Source organism: Helobdella robusta (genome assembly GCF_000326865.2).
Source record: "Helobdella robusta unplaced genomic scaffold HELROscaffold_35, whole genome shotgun sequence".
In the NCBI taxonomy this organism is placed as follows: domain Eukaryota; kingdom Metazoa; phylum Annelida; class Clitellata; order Rhynchobdellida; family Glossiphoniidae; genus Helobdella; species Helobdella robusta.
The window spans coordinates 579645-603787 of record NW_008704704.1 but is presented as its reverse complement, the minus strand read 5'-3'; the positions used below and the strand labels follow the sequence as shown (position 1 = coordinate 603787).

At 33.9% G+C, this 24143-nt stretch overlaps 1 protein-coding gene across 1 annotated transcript in view; it reads right to left on the bottom strand.

Annotated features, from left to right (window-relative positions):
• Nucleotides 1–24143, bottom strand: part of HELRODRAFT_101134 (hypothetical protein) — a gene marked incomplete at its 5' end in the record, with an annotated part of 44808 nt that overhangs the window by 17004 nt on the left and 3661 nt on the right. Inside the window, 18 exons of the mRNA XM_009023186.1 lie at nucleotides 297–416; nucleotides 698–830; nucleotides 2024–2169; nucleotides 3022–3080; nucleotides 3278–3359; nucleotides 5109–5200; nucleotides 5266–5306; nucleotides 6189–6313; nucleotides 6386–6482; nucleotides 7426–7482; nucleotides 8365–8518; nucleotides 9878–9926; nucleotides 10043–10180; nucleotides 15434–15524; nucleotides 16925–17067; nucleotides 17128–17184; nucleotides 18256–18348; nucleotides 18916–19017. Of these exons, the coding sequence (XP_009021434.1) occupies nucleotides 297–416; nucleotides 698–830; nucleotides 2024–2169; nucleotides 3022–3080; nucleotides 3278–3359; nucleotides 5109–5200; nucleotides 5266–5306; nucleotides 6189–6313; nucleotides 6386–6482; nucleotides 7426–7482; nucleotides 8365–8518; nucleotides 9878–9926; nucleotides 10043–10180; nucleotides 15434–15524; nucleotides 16925–17067; nucleotides 17128–17184; nucleotides 18256–18348; nucleotides 18916–19017 (1779 nt within the window). The remainder of the gene's footprint in view (nucleotides 1–296; nucleotides 417–697; nucleotides 831–2023; nucleotides 2170–3021; nucleotides 3081–3277; nucleotides 3360–5108; nucleotides 5201–5265; nucleotides 5307–6188; nucleotides 6314–6385; nucleotides 6483–7425; nucleotides 7483–8364; nucleotides 8519–9877; nucleotides 9927–10042; nucleotides 10181–15433; nucleotides 15525–16924; nucleotides 17068–17127; nucleotides 17185–18255; nucleotides 18349–18915; nucleotides 19018–24143) is intronic.

Sequence of the window (24143 nt, the reverse complement as noted above, 5' to 3'; positions counted from 1 at the left end):
CCTAAGTAAACAAAGCTTTCCACTCTTTCAATACCATCACTCAACCCCGTCCTTGCGTCCGTCCTATTAATCACACCATGAACACATTTCTTACATTTGAACGTGCCTTCCACCTTTTTCAGTGCCCCCCTCACACCACTACATCTCTTATGCACCCATTTCTGACATTGTTAACTTAACCATCAAAATTATTACAAATTAAAAATATAAAATCAACAAGCAATCATCAGCAACCAAACTTGTACAAAAAATGAACATGTATAATAAATAACACTCTTTCAATTAAGATAGGGCACCTTGTCAGCAAGGAGGCATTGTTCCTCACATATGGCTGTGATCACTTGATTCACTTCTTCGGACATTTCTTTCAGAAACCAATGAGCATACTGAATGCTAGTAGTGCCGATTGAATGTCTCTGCAATTATGTTTCACAGAACATAAATAACAGTGCAAACCCAATAAACTTTATCATAAAGTTATCATACGTTTGAAAAGCAAAATTAAACAACTGGGCCAAATTGAAAATTTTTATTATTAAAAATTGTTTAATACAAGAATCCCTGTTTTAAAGAATATTGGCACACAGTTAGGCACAAATCAGCAACTAGCTTAAATTTTGTAATAAATGAAAAAAATAGCAGAAAATATAAAATATAGATCCGCCATCATCATCGAATATGTTGGATATCACATCACCTCCTCAGGACAGAGTGGATGAGTGGTGGACATGAAGTGCGAGCATATGAGGGGGAAGGAGATTGAGAACCTGTGCTGGGCAGGAAACTCCATGCACTGCTTGAACTGCTGCTCCAGTATCGACGTGTAGAAGCTGTCATGGAAACAAACTATCTTTAATTACATTCATTCATCCGCTCATTAACAGTTTAAATAAATGTAAGGTTCAGTCATCTATTTATCGACTTTAACGAAAATTAACGTTCGAATGAAAAACATTTTTTCGATAAAAAGTTCAATAAAAATGGTAGATTATTTCAATAAAGAGAAAAAATTCAAATGACAAAAAAAAACCTTGTCGGAACAACATTAAGAATTTCTTTAAAGACAAAAATTCAATCTCAGCAATATATATATATACATATATACATATATATATATACATATATATATATACATATACATATATATATATATATATATATATATATATATATATATATATATATATATGCAATATATTCAAATATATATGCCAATAAATGGACTCCGTGCCTACTTCTATTTGTATTTAATATTTTACTTTATATATTATATATGATATAGTATTCTCATATGATATCAGTTATTATGCATTATATACGGTTCCAGACAGATTCAGGTTAGTTTAACCTGCATAAAGGACATATACGCAAATGTTGGATGATAATTAATAGTTATAGCCAGTAGTTGAGCTCCAGCTTTTGCTGAGGCTCGCTCAGCAAAGTAATTCAAAATAAGCTGGCAGCACGAGGCTCTCAAATAAGTACTAAAGCAGAAATAGGTTACATTTGTCACACAAGACCGATATTTCATAAGTGCACAAATTGGATCCGACTGTTGGATTTTGTTGAACAAACAAGAGGTCACAAATGGGTCAAAACATTACGACGACGAAACGGTACAATAGAATCATGATGATAATAAAATTACAAAAAAATAAAATTAGTTTAGAAGCAAGTAAAAACTTAGAAACAGTTACGACACAGAAACAACAGTCAAAAACTGGAAGCGGCAGGCAAAAGTTGCAATATCAAAAGGTCCACAGCAAAACCGTGGATAACTGAAGCAGCAAATTTACAGAAGAGAAAAAATAATTATAAGCAATATATATATTAGCAATAAAGTGAGAAACAAAGTCAGAAGAAATCAGCCTGAAGAATTTAAAAATACATGCAATCATAGAAGATCATTGTTTAATTAGAGTGTTAATACAAATAGAAATATAAAATTTCACTAATCCTTGAATGTTTTTATAAGATAAAGATTTAAATTAAAAAAAAGATAAGTGATTTATATATAACAAACCAATATATGGATAAATCAGATGCTTCAGTAAGAAGTTGGTCCAATGAGTCAACCATTTTCGAATGAAAACTGATTGTGTTCATGTGCTTAGCCAACTGAACCATCGACTTCAAATGCAGACTACTTCTTGAACCACTTAGAACGCACTTGAATCGAATATGACAGTAAATAAATAAATAAACATATATATACATATATATATACATATATACACACACATATATATATATATATATATATATATATATATAAAATAATCTTTATCATTATTATAAAAGTTCATATATGCATGTCCTGAGTCGGTTGTCAAATGCAGGGCTGATATCAGGATTCTGTCATTGACTCCCCCAGGTGGGTCGTTCTACATAATCGTCCATTTGAATACGCCAGTGACAGTCTCTATCCTTTGCATGTCTTCTTTCAGGCCAAGCGTTTTCATGTCCTTTTACCCAACTTCTCACAGCTGAGGGCTCGGGTCTACCACTTTTCTCCAATTTTATGACATCAAAGGTCCTACATTCCTTCATTCAATTTCCTCCATCTCTTCTCTCCATCTGACCAAGAAATTTCAATGCCATCCATCCCATGTCCCTTATTCAAATCTGCTTCACTGATGCCATTTTTCAGCAGCGTGCAAAAATGATAAAAATGATCAATGAGTTCCTAGAGTTTAACAAAGTAAAGCAGGCAGAACTGCAGAACAGTGAAAGTTGAGTGTTGTTGAAGCGATTCGCTTTGAAGCAAAATTTAAAAAAATAAAGAAGAAAAAATAATTACGATGAATTTTTAGAGGTATACAGAACATAGACGGCCGGCTTCTTCAACAGAGTAACAAAATAAAATACAAAATTTTAAATGACATTTTTAATAATTTTTCAAATAGCGTTGAAATTTAACTTGATAATATCAAGTAATTAAAGTAAAAACAGATAGATTGCTTAAAATGATTTAATCAACAAATTAAAAATAAATAAGTATAAATATTTCATAAAACGAACTTGCAGTCTGAACCAATCAAGCCTTAAACCAAAGAAATCAAAAGGTTCGTTGGCTTCAACTGTACGTAATAGTTAAATATTAAAATGAAACGGAATTAGTAAATATTATGGAAAGATTAAAATAAAGGTAGCGGATTAACTATGAAATTACAGGAAAAAAAGAGCAATGAAATGAAGTCTATTGAAGAAATGTTGAACGGTTTCATTAAATATAAAATTAAGTTACACTCCTTCATCAAACTATTTATTTCCAAACCTTGCTTGGTCGAAACATTGGCAATAATGTTGTAGATTGACGATAACATTGATGACTCATCTTCCGAAAATGCAGGCAATGCCTAAAATTTTAACATCAAAATATTCTTTCAAAAAATAAGCAGAGAAAAGCCACTTTTCACATGAAAGGATCGTATTATGTAGAAACTTTTTGCTAAGAAACACTTGAAAGAGTAGAACATTGTTATTGACATTGCTATTTTTTCAATTTTTTCTTTTGGATCAATTATACTTCCAACTAAAAAGCAATCACAGGGTTACAATAATTCGAGGGTTTTTTTTGGTTTAACAATGCTCACGCATTATCCAAATTGAGGTCTACACTGCTAACTTGAAAACCGTCATTCACAATTAGGACTATACGTCAGTTCAATTCAAACTATTGAAAAAGACTTCAAAAACTAAATTGTCAGCGACATGTTTGTAGAAGTTTTGTAGAATATATAAGTTTAATTAGTTGTGTGTTGATTTTTTACCTCCCGATAATTTTGTGAAGTTGGCACCTCCGCTGACTGATAACTTCTTCACCAATTTAACCTCAAAAACGCAGTTATAAGACAGTAATAATGATAAAGCGATGAATGACAGATCAAGTACTGCAGTGCATACTAATCAACGGATTTCCCAGAAAATTTAAGTTTTCAACTTTGACACTTTTCTAGTCATCGATTGTCATCAAGGTAAACGAAGACATCTAATAGAAACTGTATTTTGCAGTTAAAAAAATATTAGACATTCATGATAAGGCTAATTTAGAAACAGCAGAATGAAGTGGTTTGGACTTTCAGGATTGAAAATTCCTATAATGATCCTTATTATTTAACATTCGACAACTCATTCCAGAATATCTTGTTCGACTTGTGATGGAAATGTATACGAATACTAAGACTCTTCTCGCTGATCATGGATTCAAAGTCAACATCAGCAAAACCAAAGCAATGAACACTGGTGAACCCATCCAATCCACAGCTACTGGACGATGGCCCTGTTCAGTTTGTAAAGCTGGTGTAGGTAACAATTCAATCAAGTGTCAGGAGTGTAATCAGTGGTGTCACAATCGTTGTTCAAAAATAATCGGTACTTTATCTAAAGTGTCCAATTTTGTTTGTCCTGCTTGCATCAATCCACAACAATAAATACGAAATAGCACTGTTTTTGAAGCCATTAAGGTAGAGATAGTCACATCGTTTCAATATCTAGGGGATGTTCTGGATTGTACCGGAACAGCTGAAGCTGCCGTTCGAGCACGCATACGTGCAGCCTGGAATAAATGGCATCTCCTTGCCTCTATATTGATTCGGCGTGACATCCCACTACCACTACGATCAAGACTTTATAAATCTGTGATACGTCCGGTCATGTTGTATGGTGCAGAAACATGGCCAATGACAACCAAACTGGAACAACAACTTCAACGATGCAACGAATTAGTCTGAAGGACCACATCAAATCTACCGAAATCCTGCGTCGTGCTGGTTTAGATGATATAAAGGACGTCTGCGGTGGTTTTGTCATATCAAACGAAGTGGAAATAGTGCCATAACTTCTCTTGCAGATGTTGAAGTACCTGGCACACGTCTCAATGGCCGACCAAAGAAGTTCTGGTCACAAACAATCGAGCAAGACATGAAAGCTCTAAATTTAAATGAAATGGATACAACTGATCGTCTAATTTGGCGCCAAAAATTGATGGCAAAGAAAACAACGTCCTACCTCGGGGAACCGGGTCTCTGGACGTTAAACGAAGATTGATTGATTATTATTTAACATTTAATGTAATATTGTAAAAATGTGCGATCAAGTTATTGAACCTGAATTAGCTGATTGAGGATGCTAGCATCACTGCCGAGTAAATACTGGATATAATATCTTTGTATGACTTGCGAATATTTCCTCACCAAACCTTTGATTACCCAAATAAAAATGTCCTCACTTGAAGCATTAAACTAAAACAACAAGCAAACAAACCTCGCAATTCTTCCATGTGAAATAACAGTTCAGCTATTTGCCTTTAAAAATAACATAGTTAAATATTGCTATTTCGTAATCAATAAAATATTCAAAACAAACCAACATAGCCAAATTTCGCAATCATAAGCTGACACAGAGAAGAATTAATGAAGACAAATCAACAGTGGTGTAGTGAACACACAAAGAAGTTACTTTACAGATGTTTAAAATTAATATAATATTCATAGCATCAATATTTAAGTGATACATTTTTAACTTGACTTCATTTAAATGGCCGAAGCCGAATGTCAAATTTTTGCCAAATAAATATTCGGTGCGTCTTTAATTTTTGCTCTCAAAATATTGCACAAGTCGGCGTTGGTGTGAAAGAGGTATACATTTATATGCATGTGTATTTAAATAAGTACGCTTGTATCCGTGTATGAAAAAAGTTACAAATAAAAGTTCAAAATGGTGTGACTTTATCTAAATAAGCATGACAACTATTTTTCAGTTCAGAATTGAAAACAAAAATTAATTAAGCTGTTGTCAAGTTAGATATGATTTTTTGAGAAAAAGCTACTTGAAAAAGATTTCAGCTGAAAACAAGACAAATTCGAAAACAGTGATAACAAACTAAACGAAAATGAGGTAAATAAGAGACAAAATTAAACTGCAGTGCTTGCTAACTATGTGACATTAATCAATCAATCAATCAATCAATCAATCAATCAATCAATCAATCAATCAATCAATCAATCAATCAATCAATCAATCAATCAATCAATCAATCAATCAATCAATCAATCAATCTATCAATCAATCTATCAATCAACCTCAATCACCCAATCGATTATTTTATTCAATTTGGATCAAAAATTATATCTCAATCCCAATTTTAAAAGTCAAAAAATGAATGTTCTGCAAAATAAATGCATGACCTGTCGTTCAGATCATCTCCGTGGGCTTTCACATTCCCTTTCTTTTGAGGCAAATTGTCTGCGTGCCTCAACATCCACAGCACTTCATCACGAGCCAGTGATAATCCAATCAGCAGCAATAAACCCTACAAAAAATAAGTTAGCGCTTAATGAGTAATAATATTTAAAACCAAAGACAGCAAATCACAGGTCATGACCTTGGGACCCAGCAAGCCAGGTTGATCGGTGAAAATAATGCCCAACTCTTTTAACGATGTTCTCAAAAATTTTCGTCTTTCTCGATGCATCAATGGGCTGTTTAGAATTTAGAAGAAAAAAACTTACTAAGCTATAAGTCCCTCTCACAAATTTATATATTTTTATAATTCCTAAAACTGAATAAATAATTTACACTAAAAAAATTTTCTGAATAATTACACTAGAAACTTCAAATTGAAAAAATTTTCATATCAACAGGAAAAAGTTAAAAGCATCAATTGCGGTGAGGTCCGGTGGAATTAAACTAAACATCCGTAATACAATGTCTGCATGTCTAAAGTCACGTACTGCCGCTCCCCTGCTAACTTTGCAACCTTCAATGTAATCAAATCAATCGAGTTACAAACTTTGGTGTTCGGTCACTGAATTTTTATTTCAACTTTTTGGTTTTATGAGAATTTTTTCATTTGTGGTAGCCGGTGATGATATTAATAATACGTTATTGTATTTTGTGATAGTGGATGAAAGTAATAAAATATTTCAACCCGTTCATGGAAGCACCCGTTCATGGAAGCATTTAGACTAACGGACAAATTCAAAATTTCTCAAAAAAAAAAAAAAAAAACAATTGAAATATTTGGGAAACCAGTAACAGAGACCACGTAATGAATTAATTCTTCAGTGGTTTGCAAAATTTAAATCATTGTCCTATTTTAGACAAATTCGTCCAAGACCTTTGTATGTGAAACTCAATTATGTGATAAAACTTGAACATGGAAGGATCACGGCTCTACTACGGATAGCTGCATATTTAGTAATTAAGCAGGCAACGTAGCAATTGATACGTCCTTAAAAACCGACGACATTTTCCAGTATCAAAATTCCACGACTTTTCATGATCTTAATTTTCCAGAGTCTGGAAAAGTTACTTTGAATTCCATGACTTTCCCGTTTGTATTTTTTTTAATGTTTTAATTGCTTTATTTTTCAAATCATTAAGATAAAATAATTAAAACATTGAAACGTAAAAAAACCAGACTTATTGTTGAGTGTTTGAGAGAATACGTCCTTCAATTCCGCCACTTTTTTACTGAATCTGAAAAAATGAAAACTATTTCAGAAAATAATATAAACATAACATAAGCATCCTAAATTTTCTTGGACAACATCTTTCATAACAGATTTTTAACTTTGTGTCGGTGAGTAATTATAAATAACAGAAATACACAAAACCTCACAGATGGAAAAATTAAACCAACGGTGAAAACATTAAGAACATCATCATCGTCTAACACAAGCACAGTCCGAACTTGCTTCATTAATTATGTGGTCAAAACCATGCACTCAGTCACCTGACGTTATAACCTCATACAACCACATGAACTCATCGTGCACAATGGTCGTAAGAAATAACAAAACCTCCAGAACATCCATCAATCACTTGCGCGAATTAATTTCAAATATCAAACATTACATTTACTTCCACACTCAACATATCACCTCCTATAAACCACATCACCACAAAAGAGCTCCATGAATTTCACGCACTCAAAACACTTTGCTCAAAAGTATCAAATTATTCGAACCACAGATCACACATCAAGTATCCAGCTCCCCTCTCTTGGTCTGGCTTTGCTACGTAACAAAAACTTTAACAACTTCAATCCCTCATCAAAAAATTAATTCACTTCAACTAAATCTACCTTCGTCATATCAGACCGTCACAAATATTCAACGCACTCGATTTTATATTATTAAAAAATAGAAACTAGTACCAATCACGTCATCCACTCCCTTCACTGCCAATCAAAACCACCACCCACCCCCAACCTTCTTCCTCAATGTAAACAATGGTAGTGAAAAAAAGAATGCATTCACTATTAATTTACTATCAATACTTAGTTTAAGCCATTATAAATTAAAAAGTGGAAAACCCATAAAAGAGTTTTTAATTTGAAAATAGTAAAAACAAACAAACCCTTTGATATTTTCTAAGAAGCCAATAGCAAAACTGTGAATGTGAATAACTTCATCCCGACACAATGACAACACATAACTGCCTTGCATAGCAGATTTCCACAATTCATAACAGTCAGGCGTTTGCAAATGTTGGTAGCACAACAAAAATCCAACTACAATTCAAATAAAAAAGTTATTAGAACCATAATATTAAAATAATTATAATAAAATTATTAACAAACTCAAAATAAATATCTCACTTAACTGCCATCATATTTTTTAAATGATCAATTCAAATTTTGTTTATAAAAATTTCATTTCCTATTAGTCCCGCGCGGTTTGCAGTTTTAAATTGATGCAGTCTTGCTCAGTGCAGCTTTGATTGCAAAAAACGCTGTCGCCACAAAATATGCAGAACTAAAAATTAAAAAAAGTATTTATCATGTTTTTACGTTATGTTTTTCGTAATGATGTACAAATGTAATTATGTATGTCTTAATTTAAAGTTTTTGAATGCTTTTTTAATTAGTCATTCCTTTCTTGTCAGGAAAGTGGTGTCTTAACTTAAATTTATTGTGGCGTTAAATGTTTCGAAATGACATCCGAAAAGTTAATTGATAAAAATATTGTTAACGGTGACAAAGACACTCATCCCTTTGACGTTATCAAAAAATGGTGACAAAAAATGATGACACTAGTTTGATAAAATAAGCGCATTTAAAAACTAACTGAAGTATAGAAAAATTCTTGCAGTTTTATTTTTCAAGAATATGCCGACAGCTTATGCTCGTTGTAACAAAATACTCAAAATTGCAGAAGTTTCTGCTTCTCATTTTCGATACCAGCCTCGAGCCTTTCGTCGGAGAAAGTTGGTCTTCTACAAGTTATACACGGCAAAAAAGACGACCCAGTTTGGAATAAGATAACAGGAGTAGACGATAATTAATAAAAGTAATCGTTACCTAAATTAGCGCGGCTGCGGTTTAATTTTAGCGCGGTTACGGTTTCAGTCGCGGCGGCCTAGAGAGTTGCGGTTTTCGAAGGGACAGCCGCGCAGGATTCTGCGTCATAAACGGTCAACCGTTCAACTTCTGATTAAACATCGACAAAAACATCAAAGATACGTATACATTGTTTGTATATTGAACTTGTATGCATATTGTTAGCACCAAGTCCCTTTTTTTTACCTAACTTTCGAGACATCAACAGCTATTGATCACATCTACACATCTACATAATCCTCAAGAAAAACGTTTAATTATATTTATTAAAAATATAAAGATGTTTAATATTTTGGAATATGTTTATATAAATTCAAAAACAAATTTGGTTGAATCTGATATTCAGTTTGAACTGTTTAATCTAAACTTCAATTAATTTTGAAAAAAGTTTCTACCCACTTAACGATTTTATAATCAATCATAATTATATATAATTGATTATTAAAAATGTTTAATTATGATAATAACTAATTATGATTAATTATAATTAATCATTATTAATTTAATAAATAAAATATTAAAAAAACAAACCAGCTATCCATCTTTCCATAAGATCCAACGACAAATATTCACATTGAGCCTGTATCATTTTTTAAGAAACCGTTGAAAACAAGACAAAATTGACGATTATCTAAGTCAAAAAACAAAAAAAGGCCATCTAAAGTGGACATGTAACAAATTTACACATAAACGAACCGTGTCAGAGAACAACGAGTGCATAAGTTTGTTGGGTTCAGATAAGACACTCATAAACTGAGAGGCTCTCCAATCATCCGCGCTTTGCGTTCTTTTCTTGAAAGCATCACTTAATGACATGAGAGCTAGGGAAAGACACTGTTTTCAAAAATTTACATTCAACTAAATGTAATGTAGTCTTCACTTTTCTATTCTTTATAATACAGCTCCGTCAATCGCAGAGCTGCTTACATATTATTCTATGCTTATAATAAAACCATTGTCACGGTTCAAGGGTGGATGTTGAGCGCCGCATCATTTAATTATATTATTGCTGCAGGGTAGTCCTGGTTATGACATAGTCCTGGTTATGACATAGTCCTGGTTATGACATTAAACTGACCCTCACTGCCTTGTGAGTGATGTTGGATCATCAAAGGCTAGGCCCACCGCTTATAACTGTGGTTGCGTAAGGAAGGGCGTCCTGCGTAAAAACTAGCCAAAAAAAAAAATAATACTTATGATGACGGAAATAACAATGGCCCTCAGTATCCGGCAGAAGAGGGTGCGAAGAATCTCCGAAGATCCAGTCCATGGGGTTGTGGTGCAAGGCCCTGTGGATGGTCTGGCTACTGGCACCCCAACTCTATAGTGTGGCGGTGCAAGGCACTATAGATGGAAGAACTACTTGTAGACTAAGGGGTTGGAGGTTTGGTACCTGGAATGTAGGCACGTTGACAGGAAGAAGTTTGGAAGTGATGGAGGAGCTGCAGAGGAGAATGGTTGACGTGGCTGCATTACAGGAGATCAGATGGAAGGGTGAGGGTACAAGGTTTGTGGGGGCTAAAGGTGGAAGATATAAGTTGTGGTGGAAGGGGAATGATGGTACGGGAGGAGTTGGTATGATGGTAAGAAAAGAGTTGGTGGAGAAGGTGTTGGAAGTGAGGCGGAGAAGCAATGGTGTGATTGTGGTGGTGATGGTGTTTGAAAAAGTAATAGTGAGGGTGATATCAGGATATGCTCCACAACAAAGTAGGAAGGAAGAGGAGAAGGATAGGTTTTATGATGGTGTTTCTGACGAGATTGGGCAAGCGGGGTTGGATGAGTTTGTGGTGTTGTTGGGTGATTTGAATGGTCATGTGGGGGCGGATGCAGACGGATATGAAGGTGTACATGGGGGATGGAGATATGGTATACGGAATGAGGAAGGGCGTAGAGTGTTGGAGTTGGCGGATGCACATAGCATGGTGGTGGGGAATACCTGGTTTACAAGGGAACCAGCGCGATTGATTACATATAGGTCAGGGGAGCATAGGTCGATGATAGACTATATATTGGTAAGGGCCAAACATAGGAAGTATGTGAAGAATGTGAAGGCGATACCTGGTATGCTGCAGCATAGTATGGTTGTGATGGATGTGACATCAAAAGAAATGGGGAGTAGGAAGAAGGATAAGTTTGTGGCAAAGAGAAAGACATGGAAGTTGCAGGATGCAGAGGTGAGGAAGGCATTTGAAGTGAAGGTGGCTGAAAATTGGGAGAGTGGTAAGGATGGAGATGTTTGGGAGAGATACAGGGACTGTGTGTTGGCTACGGCAGATAAAGTGTGTGGATGGACGAAAGGAAAGTGTAGGCATGGTGAGACGTGGTGGTGGGATGAAGATATAAGAAGGGTTTTGGAGGTCAAGAAGGAGAGGTTTAGGGTAAGGAGAAGGGACATGACGGAGGAAGAGGAGTTTGAGTATAGGAAGGCTAAGAAGGTTGCAAAACAGGTAGTGGCAACTGCAATGACGAAAGCATCAGATAGGTTAATGAAGGAAATGGAATTTGATGTGAGTTCGAGGAAAATGTTCAAAGTAGCAAAGCAGTCAATGAGGGATAGGAAAGATGTTATAGGGAATGGATGTGTTTGGGATGGATCTGGCAAGTTTTGCATAGATGAGGAGAAAAAAGCTCAGGCGTGGAAAGCTCATATGGAAAGGTTGATGAATGAAGAGAATGAGTGGGATGGAGATGTGGAATCCGCGGTCACACACAGACCTATAGAGAAGGTGACGATGGAGGAAGTAGAGAAAGCAGTTAGAGAAATAAAACTAGGTAAGGCGGCAGAACATATAAAAGCGAGTGGGGTGATAGGAATTGAAGTTATGATGAGAATTGCTAACAGTATGTTTGATGATGAAGGTATACCTGGTGCCGTTGTATAAGGGCAAAGGAGATGTGAGAGATTGTGGGTCATATATAGGGGTGTGAAATTGCTAGAGCACGGAATGAAGGTAGTGGAGAGGGTGCTTGAGAGGAGGTTGAGAAATATGGTGACAGTTAATGAAATGCAGTGTGGGTTTATGCTTGGTAGGGGAACGGTGGATGCGTTGTTCATGGTGAGAATGTTGCAGGAGAATTATAGAAAGAAGAAACGAATATTGTACATGTGTTTTGTGGATCTAGAAAAGGCTTTTGATCGAATACCGAGGAAGGTCATTGAATGGGCGTTGAGGAAGAAAGGAGTGAATAAGAGACTTGTTGAAGCTGTGATGCAGCTGTATGAAGGGGCAAAGACAAAGGTGAGGGTTGGAAGGGGGATGTCGGACGCTTTTAGTGTTAAGATAGGAGTGCATCAAGGATCAGTGTTATCACCGTTTCTGTTTGCAATTGTGATGGATGTTGTGTGTGGAAACATAATGGAGGGGTTGTTATTTGAGATTTTGTATGCAGATGATTTAGTTTTGATGGCTGATAGCATGGAAGAATTGCAGTTAAAATTTGACAGATGGAAAAGTGTTATTGAAAAGAAAGGGTTGAAAGTTAATATTGGTAAGACGAAGGTAATGGTGAGTGGGGAAGGTAGGGAGCGAGTGATAAGTAAAATAGACCCCTGTGGGGTATGTGATAGGAGAGTGAAGGCTAACTCGGTATTGTGTATAGGATGTCAGAAATGGGTGCATAAGAGATGTAGTGGTGTGAGGGGGGCACTGAAAAAGGTGGAAGGCACGTTCAAATGTAAGAAATGTGTTCATGGTGTGATTAATAGGACGGACGCAAGGACGGGGTTGAGTGGTGGTATTGAAAAAGTGGAAAGCTTTGTTTACTTAGGGGATAAGCTGAACGCGGATGGAGGATGTTTGAGCGCAGTTACGGCTAGAGTTCGTGTAGGATGGATGAAATTTAGGGAACTGGGTGGGGTATTGTGTGGAAAGAAATGGTCAGTGAAGATGAAAGGGAGGATATATAAAGCATGTGTGAGAGCAGCGATGGTATATGGTGGTGAAACTTGGGTGTTGAGGAGAGAGGAGGAAAGTGTACTGCAGAGGGCTGAAAGAGCTATGGTGAGGATGATGTGTGAGGTTAAAGTGAAGGATAGGAGGAGTAGTACAGAGCTGATGTCAATGATGGGACTGAATGAGGACATTGTGACATTGATAAGGAGATCGAGATTGCAGTGGTATGGACATGTGTTGAGAAGGGATGAAAGGGTCGGGATTAGGCGAACGTTGGAGTTCGAGGTTGAAGGAGTGGTAGGAAGGGGTCGTCCGCGATTGGGATGGAGAGAGCAGGTGGAGAAAGACAGGGTGAAAGCGGGGTTGCGTGAAACTGAAGCGAGTGACAGATGTGGATGGCGTCGAGGGGTATTTCGGTTTCATCATAGGTAGCCAAACGGCAACCCCCAATCTCGGGGAAAATGTCGTCTAAACGTGTGTTGTTGTTGTTGTTTTGCTGCAGGGTAGGACGGCGCGTCGGGTAAATAAAAGCTGGTCTCGTCAGACAGGAAAAAAGTTTATTTTATTGTAGTAAATTGGTTGGTAGAGTTAGTTATTTTTATTGTAGAAAATTAGTTGGTAGAGTTGGTTAATTTCATTGTAGAAAATTAGTTGGTAAAGTTGGCGTTTTTGTTGGTGAGAAATTGGACACGCAACCGTGGTTGAAGTAGCTGTTGGTTGGTATGGTATTATTGGGAGAAGATTCATTTGTTGGTACGTGGATGGTAGTTAGTGGTTAGACGGGAGAGCTGGAAATACGGTACGGGGTTGTTACGAGCTCAACGACGACAAACGTAAGGTAGCGAACGAAGTAGTTATCTGTTGCGTTAGAGGGTGGCGAACGAAGTAGTTGCCTTTCAACGTAACAACAACGTTTGTCGGTTGGGTAAAGCACAGGTGGTCCAATATTGGTACAGAAGACGGCTGGAACCGAAGGAGTCAATCCCACATAACACCAGTGTTCGAAGGATTCTACATTGTTGTCAAGTGAAGAAGTTGAAACAGTATCCGCTCGTACGTGGTCACAGCACTGTCAGGAACAAGTCTGCATACTAACCTCGAACTTTAATTTTTATTTTGGTTTTCTTTATTGACATTGTATATTTATTTGGTAGAGTTTTCAGTTTACAGAATAAAATTTTTTTGATTTGTGTCTACGTCTCAACCTTGCCGCTAAGAACCCGCTACAACCATAGTGCCCCTAAGGCTATACTATCCACACCACACGAAGCACATACAGCAAGCTGAATTTTAACAAATAGATGTAACAAAAATAGTTTGTAAATAAGGATTGCCATCTTTCCTGCCTATTATCATTTCATATCTATCCATCGACCATAATAAAATTCAAGCCGTCACGTATTGCAAAACCTTTTAATAAACTCATGTAGCCATTGCATGAATGGATAAATCAATAAATTTATATCTTCATCATCATCCTCAGCGTTTATAAAACAAACCATAAACTCGAGCAAACGTCTAACAGTGGAGATTTTATTTATAAAACCACACACAAAATTTACTCTTTGGCGTTTTTCCAAATGCTTGAGAACGTTGCACGGCACTGAGGGAGATGCGGACGAAGGACATGTCAGCAGGCAAAGGAAAATTAGAGACTGTATTGAAACACAGGTCCAAATTACTTGGAGGCCAAAGCTGAATACGATCAACCTGGTAGCATCACGCATGTTGGACAGGCGAGTCTGCACTGTCACCTTTGCTGGCAAATCGGAGTGGTCAGAGAGAAGCCTTTGTAGTAAGGACATATGCAGATTCTTGCGTTAATTATCTTGCACTATTGAGACTAAGTATTGTTACTGTCTACATCAACACGAGCCGTATCTTGAAAATAAAAAGGCAGTATAAAACAGGAAATGAAGAGGTCCATTTGGCTTGGCTTATTGTGTTTATCAATTTTGTGCTTTTTTCCTAGCAATTATTTTGTCTTCTAGCACTTTGATATTAACCTGCCTAACTCATTTTAGTCATTTATTATTGACGACAGTAAAATAAGTTATATATTTTTTTAATATTAATAACTCTTGATGAGTTAAATATTGGAAACGATCGTTGATCAGAAATTAGAAAAACTAAATTTGAAAATTCATAAATTTATTAACATACTGCACAATTCGAATGAAAGTAATGTTTGAACCTTGGAGTGAGGGATAAATTCTTCAGACAGCTTCTTGATAGGTGTGTCGTAATCAATAATCATTTGGCCCAAACGAGGAAATGAATCTTCTCTGTTAATATTATTAATATTAATTTTTGATGTAATTAAATCTTAAATCCATTATTTGACTACAATCATATTTTGCAGAAAGTTGCAAAAACAGAAGAACAAAAAATTTTCTGTTAACTAAAAACATAATTTATATTATTGCAATTGAGCATCAACTGACATAACAAATTTCTGAAATCTCTTTTACTTGTTATAAACAGTTTTGCAAGTTTTTACAACAGCTAGCACACGCTTGAAATTATACTTGCGTGTTTTAACTTTAACATTACACAAATTTACGAAAAGTTCTTTAATAATTCCTATATAGAAATTGAAATTTCGATAAAGTATCAGATGACAAATAAAGTTTAAATGCTAAAGTATTTTGAAATTTCGAGTTTTATTAATCTGAAAGTTGCAAAATTGATAAGCACTCTTCGGCTGCAATCAAGGGCTTCATGCTGTTCAAACCAAGCAACTATCCAACAGCCAGCCATAACTTCCGAAACTTCAATCTGTTTATCGTTCTCACTATTGTAGAGAAACTGCGTTGTTAATGACTGCAGACGACATTTCCAGTGAATTTGGATTTGATCGACCCATCGCCTGCTTCTGACATGACAATCACTGAATCTTTTTCGACTCCCCTCAGCAGAAGTTTAGCGTCAATTATCTAGCTCTTACAAAGTCTTACCTGACATCAATTTACATTACAGAACACAAAAATTACACCTTCCTTGCCAGCAAGAACAACACTAGAGTCCCTTAGGGCTTTCCTCTTGGTCATATTTTTTAGTTTTTACTTTTCCAGCCTAATTCTTAGCAAATATTGCATTGTTTCCCATCAACGTGCAAATGATAATCATCTGCATATTTCCTTTTATTCCTCACAAATCTGCTTGTTTAAACAATACAGCAGTAGTTAAAATTCCAGATAAAACACTGCAAGATCTACCAGCAAATTTGTTGAACGTTCCTATTGCCAAGTCTCGCCTAGCGAGCCGCGGCATCCGTCACGTCGCTCATTTCCAATAACTTAATTATGAGGTATAAAGATGCGAATGGTGTTGGAAAGAAAGGAAGGGTGAAAAAAAGTGAACAGCAAATGAAAATAACAGCAAATGAACTGCAAAACTGGATGGAGGCAGCAAGCTAGGGATTATTGATTATTGACAAGTTTTTGTTACTTAATTTGTAATTAAGATCTTAAATGTGCCAAAAGTTTAAATGTAAAAGATTTAATTTAAATAATCTAATAGTCTAAAGTGCTTAAATGTTAATACAATGCAAGCCTTTCTGCATTTTTATATATCTACAAGTATGCAATAAATTGAAATAAAAAAAAATTACACATAAAAAAACTGTAACAAGCCAAATAAGAGGCCACTGCAATTAAACAAATGAAAAATTACGAAAACATACACTTTTTTGTTTTGTAGTTCAAAAGCAGCGTTGAACAATCCTAGCACTGCTTTCCTATCTTCAACTCGGGACAGCAAAATCATTATGCAGAAGTAGGAAAAAATAAGATCAAGATAGTTTTGGGTCAGATCGAAATTCAATGTCTGAAAAAATTATGATAAAATGTGAAAAATTATTTCTAAACGTGATAACAACATACGTACTATATCAAAATGAACTTGCGATGCATCTATTGTAGTCAATAAATCTGTAATATGATCCTGAACGAGTTTAGAAAATATTAAAAATTCAGTAAAAATAAATAAGTTAAATCAAAATTAATGCTAGCTTTTTGAAATTGTTTTACGTTTTATTCATTTAAATATACCTGACAATTAAAATAATGACTAAAAAACTTTTGAATAATGAACTTTTGTTTTTTGTGGTTTAATTTTGACGAATTGGATAGTATTTGAGTAAACAAACGAAGAGTTGAAAATTTTAGAATACAGGATATGCATCAGCTGCCTAAATCTACGGGTCCTAGCAAAATTCTGGAATTTAGTGAACCTGTTAACAATGTTAAATTCATCCTCGAAGGAAATTTGGATAAAAAATTTTGCTCATTCTACTCATGAATTTTTTGATGCGAAATTGAGCTTTGAAATACAATTTAAAAGAAAATATTCAATGATTTAAAGCCGAGAAGCATTGTGAGGCTCTGGACGATAAAAGAATAAAATGTCGTCCAAGATATTAACGATGGCAATGAAATAAATTCACTTAGTTTTGATAAAAAAATAACGACCAGTCAGATCATGGCAAAATTTTAATGAGGTTTCACGAAATGTGAAACAATTTTCTAAAGTTAACGATATCGCTACAACAAATAGTGTAGTTGGAACAGATGACTTGTTTCATAGCATTTTCAACGTTAAATTCAATACTCTCATTACTTTTTGTTAATTCAATGATAAATTTAATTGTTCTTTCAGAAGTTAATAAAAACTCTATTAACAACCTTGCATTTATATTAAACATCTTTATTATTGAAAAACTACTTGCTATTCTTCAAATAGTAAAAAAGGTTCTATGGTTCTATAAAAATTAAAATCTTCTTCTTTGTTATACATTTCTAAAACTTCAAAATTTTCATAATTTTATTTTTAATTATGTGTGCAATTTTTCATATTTTAGTTGCCATTTATTTTCTATTTGACGTTTTTTACGGCAACCGCACAGGTTTGCATAAATTTCTGCTCACCTAGTCAAAATAATGAACAAATAAAAAATAAATAAACATGTATATATATATATATATATATATATATAGTGTTAAATAAGTATCCGACCTTAAGATCCATTATATCCACAAATGTATAATAATATAACGACAAAGATTTGATGATATCTTCTTTCATAGGTGATAATAAAGTTGAGAAGCTCTGAAATAAATGTGATATAATAAAAAACGTTAAAATGTGATTATCATTAGTGATATTTTATCACATTCAATGAGAAAGAAATTCTTGAAGACATATTCATCAGCATTTCAACTTATATTGTGAGGTAATGTGATGCTTCAGCTTACTTTGAAATAACTAAATCACTCCATTTAGTTTCTTGTCCTCTTTTAATAAATCTTCAACATCACTTCATACAAGTGCATTAAAACTCCGTCAAAACCGTTTTTTTATCTCATTCATCCCATAAAAATGCTCTGTAATTTTAAATGCTAAAAAATCAGTCTTATCAGCAAAACCACTTCTTTAAAATGTTTGCATTAACATTTAAATTTTTTGTTGATTCTCATCAGTGATCTTATTTCCTTACTTGAACACGCCATTTTCAGTTGATTATCTTAATTTGTTCCAAATCAGCATCTGGCCATAAACTCAACATAATTTTAATAGAAAAAAATTAAATTAGTTAAATTAAATGAATTAAAATCAGTAACTAAATTCACAGTACTAAATAAATGAATGATAAATGAATAAATGATAATTTCATACGGTGGAGGATACTGTTGGGAACTTTTTGACGACAGTTTTTATAACAGAATCCAGTGATTTGTCGGAGAAAAAATGAGGTTTTGTATCTGGATTACCCATCATCTTCAAAAAAATTATTATAATTTCATCAATGTAAATAATAATTTATGTAAATAAAGTTACAGCAAGCAAAAACAAAAAAACATGAACTCGTCATTATTATAAACCTTCTGGACTTCTGAACAAGCATTACTTCCATCAAAATATGGCTAAAAGCAACTACAACAACAACACACGTTTAAACGACATTTTCCCCGAGATCGGGGGTTGCCGTTTGGCTACCTATGATGAAACCAAAATACCCCTCGACGCCATCCACATTTGTCACTCGCCTCAAGATCACGCAGCCCCGCTTTCACTCTGTCCTTCTCCACCTGCTCTCTCTATCCCAATCGCGGACGACCCCTTCCTATCACTCCTTCAACCTCGAACTCCAACGTTCGCCTAACCCCGACCCTTTCATCCCTTCTCAACACATGTCCACAACACCGCAATCTCGATCTCCTTATCAATGTCACAATGTCCTCATTCAGTCCCATCATCGACATCAGCCCTGTACTACTCCTCCTATCCTATACTTTAACCCCACACATCATCCTCACCATAGCTCTTTCAGCCCTCTGCAGTACACTTTTCTTCTCTCTCCTCAACATCCAAGTTTCACCACCATATACTATCGCAAAATATGGCTAAAAGATCCATATCAATTTTTAAAAAATTTTAACACACGACTAAAGTATTCATGAAAATAATATTTCTAAAGTATATTGATCACAAAAGCAAATGTGCATAAACATTGAGCCAAAATTAGTTTTATTGGATATCTTTTTGTTCAACTTTTTAACATTGAGTTGGCTATAATTTGCAAGGTTATTTTGAAATTTTGAATGAATGCCAAAAATCTTTCGTTGTAAATATATAGAATTACTTATGTGAACCTTAAAACAAACATAAGTGAGGTTTTGCTTTAAAGATTATTAGACCCAAAGTCTGTAAAACTTTGAAATGTAAAAAAGAAAATTTCTATCACAATCTCTCATAACTTTCAATAATTCTTTCTTACACACATTTCAAGTGGGTTTCTTTGCATACAATTACAGTGACTACAATCCAGGACCATACCTATATATTGGTCGGCGAGTTAGCAAAGTTGGTAGAAGTGCCATGTCTAGCGCCGTTGTTATGCGATAGTCAGGTTCGAATGCTCTCTGTCTAAAGCTCAAAGACTATCGTCATATGTGACAAACGTATGATGTGGGGCATACACAACCTGACATGGATAGTCTAGCCTACGCAACACAAAAGTATAATTAAAAGTATGGAATAACGTGTAAGTAGTTCTGCATTTGACAGGGTCACATAATAAAGAAGAAAACTATTGCACCATATTGCATTTGTGCCAGTTTGTTGACATTTTCCTCCGGCAAATTCGCTTTACAACTTTACAACACTATTCTAATTTCACATAAAAACCACAAAACTCTTTAAATAATTTATTGAAATTTATTATTTAAGGAGGGAAAAAACAATGAAAAATCTAGTTAAGATCAATGGCGACGACGTAACAAAACAAAAAAAAAAGCAAAGTGATAATGAACCCATCGCATTAAAATAAAAAATTGTAATTGAAACAAAAATTTTAAAAAACTTAAAAATACTACAGAGATGAACCTTATAAACTTTGTTTGATAGATTATAATTAATAATAAAAAATAAATTTGAAAAAAAAATTCAAATTTAATTCTTACCGTAACCTGAAGTGAGAGTGCATAAGGTGAAAAAAACATTTAATTTTTCAAATAAAATGTTTAGAAAACTGTGTACAAATATATAAATACAAATATGTAATTTATCAATAACCTCGTTTTTTAGAAATAACAAAATATTTTGCCTTTTTACAATACAAAATTGTTGAAACAGAAATGAAAAATTAAGGAGAAATTAACTTCACATTTATTTCCCAGCAAGCATTACTTTTCCATTATTAACAGCATACTTAATGTAACATATTATTGGTGGGCTCAGACAAAAAGCTCATAAAAAGAAAAATAATATTAAATTGTAGGTATGAGCTACTTCAATTTAAATCAGGTTTTACTGCAATCATACACCATTCAGTCAAACATTTGGAGATGACCCAAACTAATAGATTTAAACTCTCTCGCAAACAAAGGGACTGTTACTTCAATCCATATGTCATATAAAACTATTCCTCCAGCAAGTTTAACTAGAGCTAGAGGTTAACATGGCTAGATGTTTCATGAGCATCAAATCCAGTTCAACTAAGTACTTTGCAATATACAAACTCAATTCAAGCAAAATTTAGCTCAATTCTCAAAAACTCAGATATAATTACAAAAACTTATATTTTATAAAGAAGTTGTTCTGCAAAGCAAAAACATTTTCAATATGATCCAAAAAACTATTTAAATTTTTAATTTAAACTTAATTTTTTCTTATTTGATTACTATTAAGATGTAAGTAATGCAACATTGGGTTAGAACTATATTATAACGTGATTAAAATATAAAAATTGATTTTAAATAAAAAAGATACAATAATTTTGTACCGGTGTTTTCAAGGAAAACCGAGAAAGAGAAAAACTAATTCTAAAATTTAGAATCATTTGGAATTAAGAAAAAATTTTGACTTTACAGAAAATGTTTAATTTGTGAAATACAATTTAGAGTTGATGAAAAAGATAAACTTTTCAATGGATATAGATACCTTAACCATGCTTTGGCCAATCCAACTCAACAAATAATCTTCCATCAGCTGTAATAAAAACAGCTAACTCACTCGGAGACTAAATGGTAGTAAAACAGCAAACTCACTGGAAGACTAAATGGTAGTAACAAAGACGGCGATTTCGATGGTTTGGTCATGTGTGTTCAAATGAGCCAGTCTCATCTACCACACCAACTGCTTTGGCGATCTCAACCTAAGACCTGGAAAATCCATTGGTTCCGCACCAAAGAAGACATATTGAAGAGGACCTGCGAAACCAATGTCCTAGCCCAACACATGTAAAGGTTGTGGAAATGAATAGGATTGATTGAAAATGCATAGTAAAAAAATTTCAAAATCCATTGACACCTACAGCATTGAAACTGCAAAATCACTTTCAGCAAATCACGAGCAGAGAAAAAAAGAAAAAAATGGTAGAAAAGAAGCTCAAATCAGATGTTAAAAGCAAATATTTGTGGCTTAAAACTTCTTATAAACTCAATTGAGTTAAAGGTTTTTAATAAGAATCATTTTAAATTTATATTATTTTGGAAATATACAATTTTATTTGTGTATTTTTTAGCTAAATTAGAAAAGAATGGTTATGTTGCTTTCTATATCTTTACCCAAAAGCCCTAATTTAGATTTTATTGTTCCTCTATTACTAAGGTTTTGGTTATCCATACCCTAAAATTGGAAAAATATTTTGGTTGAGATCACCAGTTTATTAGGGTAATGTGGCTGTAAGATCAAATTTATCACAATTTTTATAAACCAGGATAATTAGTATCTTAACATTTCAATTTTTATAAAATGTGATTTCATAAAATGTACTTTACTAATAATTTATTAATTGACCATATAAAATGTGACTTTATTTACCACTTTATTAAATGATAAAAGATGTTAGTGATTAGATAAAAAATAAGTAACAGTCTTTCATAAGATGGATCACTATTACAGTACAGTACTATACTGTAAAATTATATTATATTATACACTTAGTGCTATCAATACTCTGTAGCCTTCCAAATAAGTTAGAGTTAGGTTATACTTCAGAGTAGTTTACTAAGACACCTAACTTAACTAGTCACTAGAATTGGTAGTTAACCCATATTTGGCTAGCGTCAGTTTAAACTGACACGCATAAAGATAAAGATTTCGGAATCAATAAAATTGAAATAGTTTTAATTTTGTTTTAATTTTATTCTACAAATGTCACCGGTGTTTAAAAACCAATATTAATTTTTTAAATCATTTTATAATCTTTGTTTATGCGTTGATTGTCGGACATTTTTAAAATTTTTGAGATAGATTTTACAAAAAAGAAAACGTGAGTCAAACTATTTTTTTTAAATACATAATATATTAGAAAAGTCTTCATTAACATCTCCTTAAACTTATGGTTGTTGCCATAGACGCCAACTTAGGGGAGGCAAAGCACAAAGTATCGTTTTGCCCCCCCCCCAATAATTTTGACTTGAAAATTCAGTTTTCAAAAACGTTTCATTTTTATTTTTAATCAAAATTCGTGTTTATTTACAGTAAACTTTTTTTGAGCGTTAGTCTTAAATAAGTAAAGCGTTCAATCAGTAGGCAACTTTTAAACAATTTTTTGCAGCGTTTCGTAGTGTTACCATAGCAACAAAACGTTAAAATCGATTTAAATTTAAAATTTTCATCACGTTGTTTCGTACGCTTTTATTTGTCAACCGGTAAAAGTAAGTGTTTGTAATAAAATTTAATTAAAAAGCTTTATATAAATATAAACTGCATTAAATTAAATTGAATGAATTTGATTGAATTTATTTCCTAAATTTTATTTTACTAGAATAAGTTTGAAAAAATAGAAATGGATAAGTTTTTGATAAAACTGCCAGCCAAAACATCCGGGACTGGTGCGGTTTCAGAAGACTCAATTATCCAAGAAAACACCACAGTAGCGGATACAGATTTTATAGTAGAAGGCACATCCACTACTGTTACCTCTGGTAGATTTACGACTACAATTACAAAACGTCGTTTTGTTCCAACTTGGACCAATAACTTTCCCTGGATTCTGTATGATTCAGAAAAAGATATTGTTCTTTGTTCCACGTGTCGAGAAATATTTTTCACAATAGGTCTGCTGTTTTCTTTTAAAAAAGAAACCGCTTTCATTGAAACGGGTTTTAATAATTGGAAGAAGGGGTTGGAAAAATTTAAATTGCACGAAAGATCACAATGCCACAAAGAAGCCGTATTTAATTCTCATACCATGAAGTTATCAGTTAACGTTGTTGCACAGGTGATTATATAGTTTAATTTGTATTTGACATGACAGGTTATCCTAAAATGTAAACACTTTTTATTATAATTACAGATTTCTGAGCAGAAAAAAAGAGTTATTGAATAATCGAAAGTGCCTGAAAAAGATTTTTTCTTCTCTGTTGTTCTTAGCGTCACAAGGTCTTGCAATACGG